This window comes from Sceloporus undulatus, chromosome 6, assembly GCF_019175285.1.
Source record: "Sceloporus undulatus isolate JIND9_A2432 ecotype Alabama chromosome 6, SceUnd_v1.1, whole genome shotgun sequence".
In the NCBI taxonomy this organism is placed as follows: Eukaryota; Metazoa; Chordata; class Lepidosauria; order Squamata; family Phrynosomatidae; genus Sceloporus; species Sceloporus undulatus.
Window position 1 is genome coordinate 165,074,658 of NC_056527.1, and position 19,077 is coordinate 165,093,734.

The following is a 19,077-nucleotide window of genomic DNA, read 5'->3' on the forward strand; positions in this document are numbered from 1 at the left end:
AAGGAAGAAGGGCTAAGAATTCAAATTCATCTTGTTTTATAAAAAAATAAATTGGGATGGAAAGAATTGGAGACTTTTTAAAAAACATTAGAATATGGAAGAAACTGAAATGGTCAGATTCATCCATCCAGGCCCAGAGTTTTGAGGATTTCGGCTCTTAAAAGTGTAGCTTTGAATTCAGCCATGTCAGAGCTGTGGTGCCATTTCTGTGGATCTGGTTTTAGTCTTATCAGTCCAGGCCACACAATTTGCTTCTGATAAATTTGAATCTGAATTTAACAGAGATGTAGCCAGGATTTTGGAAGGGGGGGGGTGGTTCCAGACTAAGTGCCACCATTATAATGGGGCTTGGGTGCAGCGGCACAGCAGCACGCACCATTCATTTTTCTAATGGAAGGGGGGGTGTCCATACCCCAAGATCCCCCCCTTGGCTACGTCCCTGATCTTAGGCTGCTTCTGTACTGCAGAAATCATGCACCGCGTTAACCGCCATGGTTCCATCCTATGGAATCCTGGGATTTGTGGTCTATTGCAGCACCAGAGCTTTCTGCCAGAGAAGGCTAAATGTGTCACAAAACTACAAATCCCAGTATTCTATAGCATTGAGCCATGGCAGTTAAAACGGCGTTGAACAGCATGATTTCTGCAGTGTGGATGCAGACAATGTCTCTCTTGTCTCTAGCTCCTGCATTATCTTGGTGTGATATGTTTTACTTGGAACACGACGGAAAAGCTCTAGGCACTGTGACATCTGAGTTCAAATTCACATTTTGATTGTGATGTTTTAGCTGCAGAATGGAAGTTCTTGGTTGCTTTGGCAGGCTTCATCGGATTTGTTTGTAGACATAAATGCCTTATGTAGACATAAATTTATGTCCTACCCTTCTAGTGTTTATATGTCACTCAGGACAGCTAACAGCAGTTATTAAGCCCAACAATAAAATGCAATGAAATTGCAAAGCAGCAATAAAAACAGGCGAAGTAGTACAAGCTGCTTTCGTGCCAAATACAGCAGAACGTCATCTGTCAAACACTATCAGATTCTAAATGCCACTGGATGCCCAATATTTCACAGCCAGGTGGAAGTAGTGAAGCATTTGCAATACTCTTTGCCTGCTCCTTTCTTTTCTTACTGTAAGGTTTAATGCCCAAATCCTGCCCATCATTACATATTGAAGATGGTTCAATTCTGGCTGTCCAGATCCACTTATTTTATAGTGAGTTGCCCTGCTTTGTTCGAGAAAAAGTTTCATACCCTCCAGCATTTCCCAAAACCATGATGTGTGCAGGCAGGTGATCAATGTGGCAAATGTTAATGAGGAAGAACAGACATGCTAGGAGTGGCTGTGGCAATGTGCTTTTGCCTGACCCTACTGGAAAAAGGCAAGATACAGGATCATGATGGGGGGATTAAACATTTTTGAGCTCATCATCATCATCATCTTTATGCAAGAGTTCCCAGAGACCTCAAAATTATTTCAGGGTTCCTCCAGGGTTATAAGGCTGAGAACAGCTGATCTATACTATATAGGAGAGATGAGAAAAGCATTCCCTCTGGGCCGCATATCATTCCCAACAGCATTGTTGTGCACTTCCAGTAACTGGGATTTATGTATTTATTTGCTTACTAGAGAACCCCAACTATTGAAAACAAGGACAGTTGGGATATACACAGTGGGCCCTCTACATATGCAATTATTATTTGCAATTTGATTATTCACGGATTTCATTAATGTGTTCTCTATGGAAATCTCTAGTCTTCCAGTGCAACTCTTCTATATGTTGACCATAGATTCACATTGCAGGACCTAGAGTTTCCTAGAGAAAATACTTATTTAGGCATTTATAGGTCCTCCAGCATAATTCTGTGGTCAACCTCTGGCAGATATTTAGAGAGTTGCACCAGAAGACCTAGAGATTCCTAGAAAGAGGTGTTCTCTCAGTTTAGAAAAAAAACTAGTGGGTTTTTTATTTGCAATATTTTCCACTTTTGTGGGGTCCTGTCCCCTTAACCCCAATGAATGTGGAAGGACCACTGTATATGTGTTATCATGCTGAAGCTCATGATCATAGGGTTTCCTATGCAGACTATACCAAGCATTGGATATCCTTTCAGCAACTGTTCCAGATAAGATCCACAGTATTGAGAAGCAAATATTTTCAGAGTGAGTTTTTAGACAGAGTTTGGAGAGCGAATGGATTTCTGCCTCTGTGGGTTTGTGTCAAGGCTGGAGTTCAACCAGGGTCGAGATGAGTTTGGAATTCAACCAGTAAATCAGAGCTGGGAAGATTTACCAGAAGAGGTTGGAGGCATGTGCCAACCCAAATCCGGAAGCCTTTTGACAGCCCTTCCCAGGGAGCAAGATTCAGTGGCCAGCCTGTTCCAGCAACACCAGCTCCAATTATGAGACTGCTCCCCTGCAAGTAAAATGATGAAGCTGCTCTTTAGTTAGCTCATCACCACCAACAGAGGCAGCCAAAACGAAGATTTTGCCATGCTCCCAACCTTGGCAGCTCCGGATATTTTGTCATGAGGATGTTCGGCCATTCCTGTTTCTCATTAAGCCTTTCAGGTTCAGCCACTTGTTCCTCCAGTGTGACTGCAGTCCTGCTGAAACATGTGGCGAGTAACAGTGCAGCAACTTGTTCTGACAACAAGAAAAGGAGCACCATGCCGTTCAGCTCGCAGGACAAGTCTATCCTGCTGCTCCAGATCTTTGGTTTCTGTAGTACAAGGTACTACGGAACAACCGCAAAGCTTATGAGAAGGGTCCACCGTAATGCAAATAGTTGCTTGTTTGTCCAATTTTTTGTTTACGTGTGCTGCTTTTCATCTGTTATGAATTTCCAGGGCATGGTGGATTGTAGCATTGGCATGTAAATTGTCCTAGGAAGGGTATGAAATAAAGAAGTAGCCCAGGGGTAGGAATCCTTAAGAGGTCCCCCAAGGCGTTTTCTAACTTCAGCTCCCAGCAGATCTAGCTTGAATAACTATGGCCAGTGATGCAGCCGAGTTATTCGACTTGTACTCAAGTCAGACTCAAGTTGTAGGGACTTGTTACTTGACTTGAGTCTTGGAGTAAAAGGCTTGAATACATCAGTGCCAGTGGCCATGAATGCTAGGAGAGCTAGGCTAACAGCATCTGAGAGACCATGTCATTTCCAACACTCTGTAGAGAGCTAAGTACGAAAACCCATAAAATCCACAGAAGTAATTCTCGCTGGGATTAAAATGCCTGGGTAAACAAAAAACTATATTTGCTTGATGCCAAAGAAAATGTGTCAAAACCTGGCCAGAACCCAGGCTGAAATGGATCCAAGATAATCTCTTTTGTTCAATAGTGTCTGGAGTCGGAGCTTTTCCACCTGCTTGAGCACCTTGCCCAGGAAGGGGATCTTTCAAACCCTCCCTGGAAGGCTGTAAATATATTGAATTTCATTGTGACTGAGCAATTTCTTTTTACCGTCTCTTGGAGCATTCTTCATAGAAAGGGCGCACAGCCATATCCTTAGCTAGCATACTCTCCAACTGGCAGAGAGGGTCCCAGTTAATCCTCTGTCATCCCATTTTTTTCAGCTGCTTTTGAAATATCCCAGTTTCTCTCTCTTCCTCCCACTTTTTGCCTTTGTCCTCAGCCGGATTCAGTCACTGCTAACCGTTCAAATTGCAAAAGCAGCTTGTACCAAGTTAACTTAGCAGAGGAAGAGAAGAGGTTAGGGCAGAATTTTGCCCTTCCCAGTAGGTTCAGGCAAAAGCAAACTGCTGCATCATCTCCTAGCTTGTATTTTCTTCTTCATTAATGACTTTTACTATATTGACCATTCTCAGATCTTGCATGGCCACATTTGACCAGTTTTACCAGTAAAATGATGAAGTATATGAGGAGAGACGGAGGGAGAGGCAGGCATTGTCCACCAACTAATACTGGTCTCTGGGACCTGTGTCAAAGAATTTGTCTGCTTATTCATTTGTATCACACCTGGATATCAACCTAATTTTTAAACATTTCTGTAAAACACTACATTTTTCATTAACTGGTATAGTTTTATGCATAGTTTAAAAGCATCCAGTAACTGCCTACCTTTACTGGATGCTTTTAAACTATTAGTGTGGTGTTTTAAAACTGAAATCGTGAAATTAATTTTACTATTAAAACATCGGCTAAAACAATTTAAAAACACCACAGTATCAAACTTTTAATCCTTTTTTAAAATAAATACAAATGGCTGTAGGAGCCTTTGGTTTTGTTCATAATTACAAGATGATTGTTGGTTAAAATATTATGAATGAACATATAGTTAAGGGCAGCTCTAATGAGGTGGTCCTTGTAATAAAGAATAATAATAAAGTATTTATTTATATCCCGCTTCTTCCCTTTTGGGGATCGAGGCAAGTAACATAATAATATGCTAATACTATACAGTTTATCAAAACTCTTTTTTAAAAGGTCATAATAATTCAATGGGGGGGGGGGGAAAGCAACAGAGTTTGTATGTTCTGCACCATTCACTGCATAGCGTTTCCTCATCTGTCCCAAGAAATTGAATTTTGAAACGTCTCATCCCTGGGAATGCATCTGCACTGCAGAGCTGATATTGTGTGATAAGTATCACCAAAGCAGCTATTTTGCATCTTTGATAGTGGATTAAAACCTGCATGTGATTACGGTAATCCAAAGAGTCAACTGTCCTGAGATCTATGGAGAGTAGCAAACACTTTGAGACGTAGTTGAATCATGGGACTGGAGACATGTGGGGACTGAGGTTGAGACCCTTTACGAGAGATGTATAGCATGCATTTTTGACAGTGTAGCTACACCAGAGATGGACTGAATTGTGCTGTTGCACAACCCATTGCGCAGTGGGTGGCCGCACCTTGTGCTCATCCATTGTGTGATAACTACTGTATGTCGCTTGTGCAACCGGGATTAAGACATCCTTGTGCAACCTCCTAGAAAGTGCAACCTTTCTAGAAATCAGTGTAAGTCATTGACAGGATTCCAGCCTCTTCTCTGAAACGTTGGGTGACCCAACCTCTGGATGCATCTTTTTATTTATTTATTTTAAAGAAGCAATAATACTATATTATAATATTATCAAAATAACATGGGCACAGAAACCATAATGAAAATAGGATATAAAGCAAATGCATTAAGATGTGATCCTTTGGATACATCTTGCCTGATGACTGGGAACTTTATTCATTTCCCAATATTCAAATGCATTAGAACGCTTAGCTACATTCCTTTCTGAAGGTTATTTTTTCATATTGTGTCTGGCTCCTGTTTGGCTCCCCTTTTAAAAATACATTTGCAGTTACCTTTTCCCCCCAGTTCAGTCACTGAACACGCAAACGCACATACCAACCATTGTGAATGGCAAGCTTAAAGGCTCCTTATCTTATAATCTATGTCCAAACAGCCCCCTTTTTAAAGGCCTGTTTCATTATTGTGGCGTCAGCTGGCTGTGAATGAGTCCTTGTTATAAAATTCTGCCTGCCCTATTTTATAGGCCAGTAATAAAAATCAGTTGTAGACTTAAAGTTTGGCAAATCAAAGGCTCCCCCCGCCCAGGAATGATTATGGCCTTTAAAAAAAAGAGTTTTGATAAATTGTACTCTTACAAAATTGTGAGAGTTCAGTTGGTCAATGCATTGCACTCTTACAAAAAAACATCAGCCAACATGTTTTTATTATTACTGCTTAGACCTGACTTTTCGTCTTGTTTGTTTTATGGGGATATTCATGAAATCTGAATGTTTTAGCTACTGTGCATGATCAGAAGCCAAGGTTTTCCCTTCTTTGGGTCTCTGTACCCATTCAGCTCATTGGAACAAGATCATGGATGGGATTAATGCCTGTTAATACCAAATGATGGGTCCGTTACTGTTTACAGACAGGACAAGAACGGGATAAGTGTGCTGGGATGTGATAATCTTCCCCCTGATTATCACACAATTAAGATTTAATGGTGATTTAATGATGGGAGGAGGATGCTTGCCTCCTTCGTGTGATGATCTCCATTGGTACCCAGGTATTTCTAGCATACAATGGATGCTATATCTGTGCAATAATAAAGGAGAAGCAAACTGCACAATGCTATACAGCTATTGTATTCATATTTATTTAATTATAAGAGATAGAATCACAGAGTTGGAAGAGACCGCAGTGGTTTCCAATGATGTCAAACATGCCGTAATACACAATCAAAGCACTCCCGACAGATGGCCATCCAGCCTCTGTTTAAAAACCTCCAAAGAAGGAGATTCCACAATGCTTTGAGGCAGCATCGTCTTCCACTGTCGAACAGCTCTTTCTGTCAGGAAAGTCTTCCTAATGTTTAGGATGCATCTCTTTTCCTGTAGCTTGCATCCATTGTTCTGGGTCCTACTCAGGTTGATGGTAGTGTGGAAGTGGTTGAAATCCTGGTGTAACTTTTCAAGTGATTGCTTTCCGTGTGCCCAAATAATAAAGATGTTACCAGGATACATTTCTGGATGCATGTGCCAAGAACACATTGCTCCAGTTCAGCCATGAAGATATTTGTGTACTGTGGTGCCATATAGGTGTCCTTAGCACTAACTTGGAAGCACATGTTATTCTTTGAAAGGGAAGTAAAGGGAAATAGTTATGAGTGCAAATTGATGGCTACGTGTGCTGTAACTTCATTCATGATTATATTCTTAATGGCTTGTAGTACATCCAGGTATGGGGATGTTGGGATTCCACATCCATAGTGGTTAGGATGGTGTTCTCTGGGAGGTTGTGGATGGACTGTATTTTCCTCAGTTGTATCTTTCATGTAGCTTGGAGTGTTGATGGCATATGTTCTACAAATTAGCCCATATATCCAGATATGCCAACAATTGGGGTTCTAATTTTGCTAGAGACAATGGGTCTTCCAGAATTTCACTGTTTGTATATTTTGGGTAGTAGATGCCTAATTTGGGCTCCTGGGATGAGTCCATTTGAACTTGGCTGTCTACATCGCTGAAGACTACTCAGAGTAGTGTAGTTCCTTCAGATATTTATTGGAGGATTCTTTAGAGAGGATTCTGTAAAAGGTAATGTTGGACAGTTGCCTCTCAGTGTCCTGTATGTAGTCTGACTTGGGAGCTTTTCGCACCCACTTTTGCCCCCGATCTGAGCATGGGCAGGGGACGCATGTGGTGGAGTGAAAACGTATTTTATTGCATGCCATACTGTCCTTAAGGTGGCCCCATGCCATCCCCTGGTGCTAAGCCGTCCCCGTTCAGAGCTCAGCCGCGTGATTTTGCTCAGCCATCTTTCAAAATTCACATGCCTAAGCCCTGATTGGGGATGGCTTAGTGCCAGGCAGTGGCATGGGGCACCTTAAGGACAGTATGGTATGCGATAAAATGTGTTTTCATTCAGCCACACGCATCCCCTGCCCTTGCCCAGATCGGGGACAAAAGTGTGTGCAATAAGGTCCTTGATCATGATAACCACAGCTCCTCCTTTGTGAACCAGTTGTATATTGAGAACTACTCAGAAACATCAGCTAAGGCTGGGTGTTGCTGCTAGTATTTTGAGCAGGGCAGTGTGCTGGCATTGTAGGTCTCCTTTATGCGGGCAGCAGCAATTCAAGGTGTTGGTTATTACTTTTAGATATTTAAATGGCTTGGGGCCTAGTCCCTGAAGGATTGTGCCTTGTCTTTTAATACTGCCGTTTAATACTCACTCTCTTATTGGTTGTGTCTTTGCCTTCAGAGGCGCACTTGGCGACAGTGCTGAGAAAGGGCTTTCTGGATCGCCATACTCCATACGTTTACTCATCTTCCCTTTATTTGTCTGCTTCCAGCCGCTGAAGACATATTTAATTAAACAAACATTTTATTTGACGGTTGCTTAATTTTATTAATTTTAATTTTATTTCCTGACAGTGTGTTTTGATTCTTTCTATCTTTGCCTTGGTTATAAATTTGTTTTAGCAACTGATGATCGTTCTTATCCTTTTTAAAATTTTGAATGGCTCCTTTTTGTGGAGGAAGAGAACAGAGTATAACTTTCTTAATGACATTTCAAATAAAGATTGAGTCTCCCTTCTCCGAAATGCTTTGGATTTGGGAATGTTTTGGATTTCAAAATTTCAGATAATTCTGGATGAGGAATACTTCTCCCATTGATTTCAACGGAGCCTAAAGTCAACTGATTGATAAACTTGACTGACTTGTCTTCTCTTCTCTTTCTTCCTAGGGAGAATGATACATATACTAACAGTCTTGAATGACTGGTTTTGGTGGGAGGACATCTGGATGCCCAGAAACTGTTCATGGAAAAACTTTGAAGATCACAATGGATATGTCTTTCCCAAACCACAGCAGCTATATGCCATAATACCATATGCCTTTGTGATGTTGGCTGTTAGGTTCTTTGCTGAAAGGTGAGGCAGTGTGATTATAAATATAAATGTGATATAATATAAATGTGTGTGTGTGGACAATGAAAGAGATAAGGAAGTAGAGGGAAGCAGAAGCTGGGTATGTATTAAAACTGGATGTGATATAGCAAGTGCAATGGTCAAAGACTATTGTTTTAGGAGTAGTTTTAGTACTGTTATAGCACTCATTTTTCTCCTGAGCTGGGCATGCACTGGGTATGGGCAAAACCCAATTAAAAACAGATGCTCTCATGCATTTTTAAGCTGTTTTTGCCCAGACCCAGCCTATGCCCAGTTCGGGAGAAATACGAGAACAATAATCTGGAGTTCAGAAAAGATTGCTTAAAGCAGACCTGACCCCGGAGCTGCCACAACCTGCCCCTGTTACCTGGCCCTCTGTTCCTGCACTGGAGCATCGGTCTGCATTCACATCCCACTGATCTGCCTGGTACATTTACCACCGCAGTGGATCACTCACCTCTAAGGTCAGAATGGGATGCCCAGCAACAATCACATAGCTTTGCACCTCATTCTGACCTCAAAACAAGTGACTGGCAACAGCAGAGGACATGCAGGACATCTCAGTGGGGGACGCATGCAGACAGCTGTCCTGGCATGGAAACAGAGAGCTCTGGATATTCCTGGACAATTCAGAATAAGACGTAAGTTAAAAATTGATATTAAGGGTGTTATATCCTGGTTCTGATGCTGAACATGCCAGACATCATCCAGATAGTTTGCATCAGAACCAGGGTTTGGAGTATGCAGTGTCTAAATTGCCCACTTGATTTAGATTAGAGGCACAGAGTGAGATCCAACATGGTTTAGTGGTTTGACTAGGATTGTAGGATACCAGGGTTCAAAACCCACTGGTAGACCTTGGGCAAGTCATACTTTCTCAGCCTCAGAGGAAGACATTAGCAACCCCTGTCTGAACAAATCTTGCCCAGAAACCCCAATGATAGATTTGCCTTAGGGTCACCAAAAGTCAGAAACGACCTGAAGGCACACAGCAACAGGAGGCAATGGGAAATATGCCAGTCTGTATCACCCAAGATGGAGATGAAATTTAGGTGGTTACAACTTCAGAAGAATATGTCTTAATGGGTAGTACTTTAGTTTTCAATTTCACAATGGGAGCAAACCAACTCATCTTCACTCTTGACAACAGGAAAGCCAGTTTTTTCTAGGTCTGTTCGGATTATGAGCAACTGGGAGGGAAGAAAAAGAAGGTGCAAAGTTTTGTCTTCTGTTCCTTTTCAGGTGTTTTGCTATTCCTCTAGCAAATATTTTGGGCATAAAGAAAACAAGACGGGTGAAGCCTCAGCCTAATCCCACATTAGAGGCTTTTTTCAAAGAGTGTAGAAAACCAGCACAGGTAAGGATCACCTTTTTACTTTTGGAACTTCCCCAAAGTAAAAAGGTGTCATTTTTGTCCCCTTTACATTCGCTTTATTTTCACATTATTTCTGGTTTGCAAAAACGTCATGTGAAAAACCTCCCACATTTGCAGGGTTTTTTCTACTTTAAATCTACTTTAAATCCCATTTCTTAGTGGAATTCCTCTAGTGAGATAAGGTCCTCCGTCTTCATCTATCAATGAAGGAGCAATTGAGTTGCACAGTGTATATATATGTATATATGTGTGTGTGTGTGTATGTGTGTATATATATATATATATATATATATATATATATATATATATATCACAAAGTCCCTAGATGGAGTAGTTGATTCTGGTTATTCCTTTGGTTGTACTTTCTTGTAGCTTGTCTTCCCAAGTACTTCTTCTTCTTCTTTTCTCCTTGCAAAGTGGAGATAGTGATGATGTTGAAAGAGATGCAAATAAAAATAGGAGGCAGAACATGAAGAAGCGTACTTCTGTAAATGCAAATCTCTCTTATTGGGGGGGGGGTGGTACATTGTTTTGCATCTTATTTAAGATCTGCGTCTGCTAAGGGGACTTTTTAAAATCCAGAGAGATCATTCTGTGGATGAAGTCTCACCTGCAAAAACACAGCAGGGCAGATTACATGAAATTCATACATTTCTAATGAGGAACTCCTCCTGGTTTCTCTCGGAGGTTTCAGAATAGTGGGATGGGATGGGTTTCAATCGCTCTTGATCTTAATCTTTCCACTAATCCTCCTTCTCTCTGGTTGCTTATCCTAAGCCCTTGGGAACAGAAGTAGTAGTTACTTATCTAGATATAAATCTCAAGAGAAGGACTTGAAAAATCTGAATGTTTTACATCAAAAGGTATGCGTGGGTGTAGGAAGCTGGACCTTATTTGATCCCTACCTTACCTTGCTGGGCTTTGTTGCTTTAAAGCTTTTCCTTACATCCATCCCTCCCGCCCTCCGTTCCTCCTTTCTTTCTTTCTTTCTTTCTTTCTTTCTTTCTTTCTGGTTTTCCTAGCATGACTCATTTCTAGGGAACCAGACCAGTGAGAAAAGCAATATAGTGCAAGGAGGTAAGATGGGAGATAAGCTCACCTCAGCTGTCCCTAATCTTGTCATGCAAGTTTTCCCCGAGTAAAGCAACAGTAGGGACAGGAAAACAATCAATTCAATTTAAATTGATTCCAGTTAAACAATAAACCTTCATCCAACTTGTTCAATAACCAGTCTGCATCCTCAGGTAGATTTGATTCCCAAAATGTCCTGCTCAGCAGAGTCCGCAGGAGGTTAAAGATCTGACAGAAACAAAAAAGAGGGAAGAGGAAAAATAATTACATCTGGCTTTTCAGTTTGAACTGTCTCTCCTTAAATTAATGCAGCAGCTTCGGTTAATTAAACGTAAAAAGCAAAATGATGCAACTTCCATTCATGAAATGCAAAACCCTCGGCACTTTCACTCTTTCGCCATAATTTTGATGTTCCATTCCACATTTAAAATTCAAAGTACTATTGGCCCAAATAGGGACATGGAAGCTTAGAGACAAGGGTGGAAAATGTGTGATCTTCCCATTATTTTGGACTCCAACTCCCATAAGGTCTAGTCTACATGATTAAAATAACCTTCATCCCAGTTGAATATAATGCATAATACACTTACATGTAGCCCTTACTTGTGATGATGGAAGTTAGAACTCAACAGTATCTGGATGGCTTTAGGTTTGCTATCCCTGGTTTCACTCGATATCATGCTACACTGTTATAGTGCTATTATTCCACTTTGACTACTATGGCTGCCTCCTTTGGAATCCTGGGATTTGCAGTTAAGGGAGGGACATTTAGCATGTAGCAATAACAAGTACATTTCTATAATGCTTATTGGTGCACTTAAGCACTCCCTAAGCGGTTTACAACGTGTAAGAATGTGTTATAATGTGCTAGAATTCACAGCCATAGAGCTCTTAGGCCTTCCTAAATGACAAATCTCTGAATTCCATAGGAGGCAGCCACAGAAGTTAAAGAGGAACACTAGTGTTATAGTAGTGTTGCATGATATTGTCCTTAGAAAACAGCAGGAAAGGAAAATATTGTCATGAACAGATCAACAACCCCCCCCCCCCGGCAAGACATTTTGCATTGTGTAAGAATTTACTTCTGCTGTTTTCCTAATCATTTCTTAGGACAGCAAAATGAAGTGACAGTGCAACGGAACAAGATCATAGCAACTCAGACATTGCCACCCTTTAGTGTTATCTTTTCCTTCTGACATCAGCAGCATGCGTGACTGCACCCTTTTAGTCGGAATGGATTAATTCAGTATTAAGTAATTCCCTAATGCATAACCTTGTAATCACTTATAGGTTCTGTAGTCGCCAATTACGTAACCCTGATACACTGAAAAATGGTTGGGAAGCAAGTCACCTTTGTCATGGCCTCAGGGGCAGATCCTTGGTGCCGTCATAGACTTTGAAGTAATGGCCAGGGTGGGGAAAGTGATTCCTGTCGGATTCCCAAATGATCCTACTTAGCCAACAGTCCCAGTGTATAGTATAGTATAGTATAGTATAGTATAGTATAATATAAAGTTTATGTTGCTGCCATCTACTTAGCCAGTAGTAGTCTCTGGACTTCATGGCTTTGAGTTTGCAAGAGTCTATGGGAAGTTTCTCTCTCTCCTTCATACAATTGCCATGAATTGAAGCTGACTTAACAACAACAAAGAGATTTAAGCTAGTAGATTAATTTGCACAATGAACAACTCAAACTTTAGATACCAACACGTCTGTTAATCAAAGTACATATTAATCTACCTGTAATAACAATTGAAGTGGTAAGCCCATTATAAGTTTAGATTCAAAGAAGCTTTCCTACATATAACTGCAGGATCTACAATCCAAATCTGACAGGTAAGAACAAGAAATGGTCCTATGGACCCTTGAAAATTAACAAATTGAGTATGCTATAATTTTCTGTGGACTGAGAGTCACTTCATCCCAAATGCTAAAGTGGACTCCAGTTCATGAAAATTTTATCCCATAATGTATTTGCTAGTCTTCCTTGTGTCTGTTGCAATAGACCAAGATGATTCCTTCTCTGGAAAAGGCAGAGATCAGTTTTCAGAGACTATTGTTTTCTGGTGGGAAAAATGGACAATCTTAAAACAGAGATGATTGTATCTTAGTTGATAGCATACTCTAACCTGGATGCCATTGATTTTCCTCCTCCTTTTCTCCCTGCCTCTTCCAGTCAGAGATACGTAGATTAGCCAAAAAGTGCAATTGGACAGTGCACCTGGTAGAAAAATGGTTCAGACGACGACGAAATCTAGAAATCCCAACTTTACACAAGAAATTCCAAGAGGCTTGGTAAGTGGCACTGCTGCCAAATGTTTTTATTTATCCATTCTCAGAAATTCCCTCCTTGTAGCAACCTAGCATGAGCAAGGGAAGGCTATGCTGGGACCCTTTGCTCTGTAGAGGAGGAATGGGGAAGGTATGACCCTCTAGATGTTGTTGGGGTGCAACTCTCATTATCTACCCTGAAAGTTGCAGCTGAACAATATCTGAAAGGCCATGTACTTCTTCAGTCTCATCAGTGTATATGGCTCTTTACGTGAGTGGTTTACAGTTTTCACAGCCCCCTGCCCTTACAATCTAAACAGAAAACACATAAGGAAAGGGGCATGCCAGTGGGGTAGAGGTGAAGTCCAGCAGATACTGCCCCTTCTTCTCTCCCTTTGAGGCTAGGGCAGTTGGGATGAAAGAAGGACCTCTCTTCTGCTTCTGGGCCTGGGCATGCTGGAGCCATGTCTACCTCTTCTTCTCTCCATCTGAGGCCAGAGCAATGAGAGTTGGGATGGAGGGAGGGCCTTTCATGTGCTTCTGGGCTTAGCCATGATGGAGATGTATCTGTCTCTTCTTCTCTCCTTCTGAGGCCATGGCAGTGGCAGTTGGGATGGAGGGAGGGCCTTTCATGTGCTTCTGGGCTTAGATATGATGGAGATGTGCCTGTCTCTTCTTCTCTCCCTCTGAGGCAACAGCATTACATTACAATACAAATGATTTATTGTGTAGAAGAAAACTGCATTGCAGTCTGTAGTGGTATGTCCCAATCACAGATTTGCCAACTCCGTGAGAAACAAGCTACAGATTCCTGACAAATGTGTTCATTTAGTAAAGGTATAGCTCCACTGGAAAGCTTATTCCAGCACAATCATACAAGCTGAGATTGTCCTATACCCATCCCTGTCTTTATCTCAAATGGGAGAGACATGGATGTGACAATTTCTATTGGAGGACAGTGGGAAAGATGTGGTGAGAGCATGAACTTAATGAGTGCATGTCAAAAGTAGCAGCAGTTATGACCATCCTTTCCCCTTCATTAGCATTGCCTGGAGGAACATCCAAATTAGTTTCCCTACACACAAGGACTAAATTCTTTGGGCTTAAAAGGCATCTGTTTTAAATGCATAGTGGGCAGCTAATTGCCTTTTTAATTTGTACTCCGAGGACATACTTAAAGAAACATTTGCTCATTCAAATTATGGTATCGTTGTTAATGGCATCATTATTGATGGAAAGATCATTATCATTAACATCTAGTATGCAAATGATACTGTATAACTGACAAATCAGAGAGTCAACAAAGATTACTTGGTAAAGTCAGTGAACTAATTAATGGCCACAGACTGAACGTGAATGCTGAGAAAAACTAGATTCGCGGTAAGTAGTAAAAAGCATCCAGTTCAAGAAATTCAGTTTAGGATGCAAACTGAAAATGTGGACTGTGTCGACAAATACAGTATAAATACCATGGAGTCTGACTGAAAGATCGCAACCCTGCAATAAAAAATTCGAACAAAGATGGTGCAAAGTAGTTTCTTAAAGTATAATATGCAGCTATTAAAAGTAGCCTTGAGCATGTTCATTATACAGTGTCATGTACAGTATCTTGGTTCTATGGCATGGGATTGTGGACTTTAAGACAAGTAAGGCTAGGAAAGGTAGAGGGCAGAGAAAGAGAGGAAGACCACATACTAAATGGATAGACTCAGTCATGGTTCTAAGTTTGCAAGACCCTAAGGAGAGAAATGGAGGGTAGGGGGTCTTGGAAATGTCTCATCCAAAGGGTCTCCATGAGTTGGGATCAATTTGAGGGCAGCTAACAGCAGCAATAAAAAAGCTGTTGAAATATGGATTTGGACTGATTGGATATTAAGAAGTATTGAAGAGAATGCATTAAGACCAAGACACAAATACATAAAATGCAGAAAATTAGAATATTTTGGTGCTACAGTGAGTGAGAAAAAATGGAGACTTTTATACCCATTTGTTGTGTGCTTACAAGCCATATTCAATTTATGTTGGCCCTAAGGCAAATCTATCACATGGTTTTCTTGGCAAGTTTCTTCAGGGGGGGGGTTTCCTTTGCCATCCTCTGAGGCTGAGAGTGTGTGACTTGCCTAAGGTCACCCAGTGAGTTTACAATGGCCAAGCCAGGATTCAAACCCTGGTCTCCAGAGTCATAATCCAACACTCAAACCACTATGACACTTGGGCTCTCAGGGCAAAATAAATGGGAAGAGAAAAAGAAGGAGAAGATGTAGTGACATTCTAGGATTTTAGGATTTTTAGGGTTCTTTCCTAGCCTTAGGTGGCAATTCTTGGTGGTCTTTGGTGGTCTCCTATCCAAGTACTGATTAGGTCCAACCCTACTTAGCTTCCAGAATCAGAGGTGTGTTCATGATCATGTGTTCAAGATGATAGTAGCGTATGTTTCTATACTGAATGTATTTGAATCATGAACTTGAATCTATGTGAATAGAGTCAATATAGTGGTTAACTTTTTCATCATTCAGAATATTGGGAATGTAAACACTCCAACCATCTGCTCCATGCAGCCTCACAGCCAAGGCTTCCCGCAGGGTGTTTGTGTATCTAACATCATTTCATCCCCACCATGCAGAGTAATAGCTTTTTAAATCAAATCTTATTGGTCTTTCAAAGGTCATTACAGATACTAGTTTGCATATGGAGATGGGTACCATTCAGTTTTCTGTCTTGCCTGTTCAGTTTCTTTCTCAGCTCCCAGAAAAGCTGAGCCAAATTGAGCCTTTAGTTTTGAAAACTGATCCACAAGTACAGAAGACTCTACAGTTCCTTAGAAGTCTTATGGAATAAAACAAGACTAAACATCCAGTTAAACATACACACAGTCAGTCCACATATACAAGTATCCAATGCTGTCACTTTTGGACCTAGTTATAGTTTGCATTGTAGCTCTACCAGAGTAGTTGGCCCCCTGCGCCAAATCCCTTACTTAACCCGACGACGGCCTGCTGTGACGCGTTTAACAACTACTTTGCAGACAAAATCTCTCAGATAAGAGCCGACTTAGATGCCACAATTGAAACAGAGTCGACAGGCGAGGCGTCCAGTGACTCCGCCGATGTAGTTATACTGGATCAGCTCCAATCTGTGAGTACTGATGACGTGGACAAGCTGCTTGGTAAGGTGAGGAAGACAACTTGCCCTCTCGACCCTTGCCCATCATGGCTGGCCGTCCAGGGGGGGGGATGCATTGATGAGATTCCTCATGGATATCATCGGTGCATCCTTCAGGGAAGGACATGTTCCATCTTGTTTAAAGGAAGCGGCGGTTAGGCCACTCCTGAAAAAACCTTCCCTAGACCCCCTGGATATGAAGAATTATAGGCCGGTGTCATTGCTGCCATTTCTGAGCAAGGTGATTGAGAGGGTGGTTGCCCTTCAGCTCCAAGCTGTCTTGGATGAAACCGATTATCTAGACCCATTTCAAACTGGCTTTAGGACAGGCTTTGGGGTTGAGACTGCCATGGTTGCCTTGACCGACGATCTGCGTCTGAGCATTGACAAGGGGAGTGTGACCCTGTTGGTGCTCTTAGACCTCTCAGCGGCTTTTGATACTATAGATCACGGCATCCTCTTGGACCGCCTGAGGGGGTTAGGTATCGGGGGCACTGCTCTGCAGTGGTTCAGGTCCTTCCTCTCGGGCAGGTCTCAAAGGGTGCTACTCGGGGACTGTAGCTCCAGTAAGAGGTACCTCACTTGTGGGGTTCCTCAGGGGGCTATTTTGTCCCCGATGTTATTTAACATCTATATGAAGCCGCAGGGTGAGATAATACGGAGTCATGGTGCTGGGTGTTATCAGTACGCTGATGACACCCAAATCTATTTCTCTGTATCTCGTTCGTCAGCCTCGAATTCCGATGGCATCTCTTCTCTCAATGAATGTCTTCAGGCGGTAATGGGCTGGATGAGGAAAAACAGATTGAAACTGAATCCAGACAAGACGGAGGTGCTCATGGTAGCGGCCCCGAAACCAAGAATTGGGTTGCAACCTCCAGTCCTGGATGGAGTCACACTCTCCTCCAGCGACTGTGTTCGCAGTCTGGGGGTGCTCCTTGACTCGTCGCTGCACCCCCAGGTAAATGCGACGGTCAGGAGTGCCTGTTATCAGCTTCGGCTGATACGCCAGCTGCACCCTTTTCTGGAAGTAAGGGATCTTGAGATGGTTGTGCACGTGCTGGTAACCTCACGCCTTGACTTCTGTAATGCACTCTACATGGGGCTACCCCTGTTCTTGACTCGGAAATTACAGCTGGTTCAAAATATGGCAGCCAGGCTTGTCTCAGGAACATCTAGGAGGGACCACATTACTCCGGTTTTGAGGTCCCTCCACTGGCTGCCTATCAGCTTCTGGGCCCAGTACAAGGTGTTGGTTATCACCTTTAAAGCCCTAAATGGCTTGGGTCCAAGCTATCTTAGGGACCGCCTCCTCCCGTACAATCCTCCCCGTGCTCTCCGGTCCTCTGGGAGGAACTTACTACAGCCTCTAAAATCTAGGCTTGCGGCGACCTCCCAGAGGGCGTTCTCTGCTGTCGCCCCCAAACTCTGGAACGACCTGCCGGATGAGATCCGTCAGATAACATCATTAGACAGCTTTAAAAAAGCAGTCAAGACGGATCTCCTCCGGCAGGCCTTTCCAGATTAACCATCCCGGCCCAGGTTCCTGATTCCCTCATTCCTCCCGTGGCCCCATCTTAGTGATGGTCGAGGATCAACAGAGGGATATCAGGGTTTTTAGTTTTTAATTGTTGTTTTTATGCATTGACATTGTGTTTTAATATGTTATACTGTTTAATACTGTCTTATGGGGGGGAGGGATAAAGTGTTTTTAATTGTCATATTTTATATTTTACTGTTGTTAACCACCCGGATTGGTTTGCCAGAGGGCGGTATACAAATAAATATTATTATTATTATTATTATTATTATTATTATTATTATTATTATTATTAATCATACTCACCAGCTTGAAATCACAATACTGAAATGCAAAGAAGAGATTGCAAGTGGTCTCCTAAAATTGTGGACGCTGAACATTACTGTTGTACTGGTGTGTGTGTGCGCTTGCGCGCATGTATTTTCTAATTTTATTTCATTTTATTTTACAGTTGGCGATTTCTATTCTATTCCACATCATTTACTGCTGGAATTATATTTCTCTATGATGTAAGTCAAAAGTGGGATGGCAGTCAAACTTTAGTAAAACCTTCAACGAAAATGTGACCAAATCTGCACTCTCTAAAACATATTCTCATGTCTTGCCATGTGTTCTAATTCTGGGTTTGGGTTAAAGTAGCCTTCCCAACAAGATAAAAGTGTTGGAAAGCAGCAGAAGTGGGGCTTCTGCTTGTTCGTTCCAATGGAGGTATGGTGGCATCTACACAAAGTCACTATGTGCACACATTCACACAACAGCTACAAGCTTTGCGAGCCCGAGGGTGAAGTGGCTGTGCTTCAGCTTGTTCGTTTCAGAGGAAGAGGGCATCCATGCCACCAATACCACAACCCCCCAAGCTTGCCGCTGTTGTGTGAATGTGCTCTTGCACACAATGGCTTCAAACTGTGTGCCGGCAGCATTCTTTGTGCTCCCCTATTTCCAAGAAGGAAAGAGGCCATAGTGGGGTGACCAGTGCTGAGCGAGACTCCAGGGGTGGAAGGTGAAGCAGAAATTAAATTCACATTTAATTATTATTGGCAAACTCATAAAATGGAAGTTAAACCTGTGAGAGTCAAGGGGTGACTGCAGTTAGCTTTTTCCTGCCCATTTTTGATATCCAGCTCTCCAGACAAGAGTTTGGAGAGTCTTACTCTCAGGTAAGTGGGAACAGGATTGCAGATTTAACTTATTAGTTAGTAATTGCATAGCCTTTAAGACTATTTTCTAGCTGTTTATC

The 19,077-nt window shown here is 42.0% G+C and overlaps 1 protein-coding gene across 1 annotated transcript in view; it reads left to right on the top strand.

Moving 5' to 3' along the window:
- Positions 1–8,221: 8,221 nt before the first annotated feature.
- Positions 8,222–19,077, top strand: part of CERS3 (ceramide synthase 3) — a 32,338-nt gene continuing 21,482 nt past the window's right edge. The window contains exons 1-4 of the mRNA XM_042475928.1: positions 8,222–8,403; positions 9,664–9,778; positions 13,044–13,162; positions 18,292–18,349. Coding sequence (XP_042331862.1) covers positions 8,222–8,403; positions 9,664–9,778; positions 13,044–13,162; positions 18,292–18,349 — 474 coding nt within the window. The remainder of the gene's footprint in view (positions 8,404–9,663; positions 9,779–13,043; positions 13,163–18,291; positions 18,350–19,077) is intronic.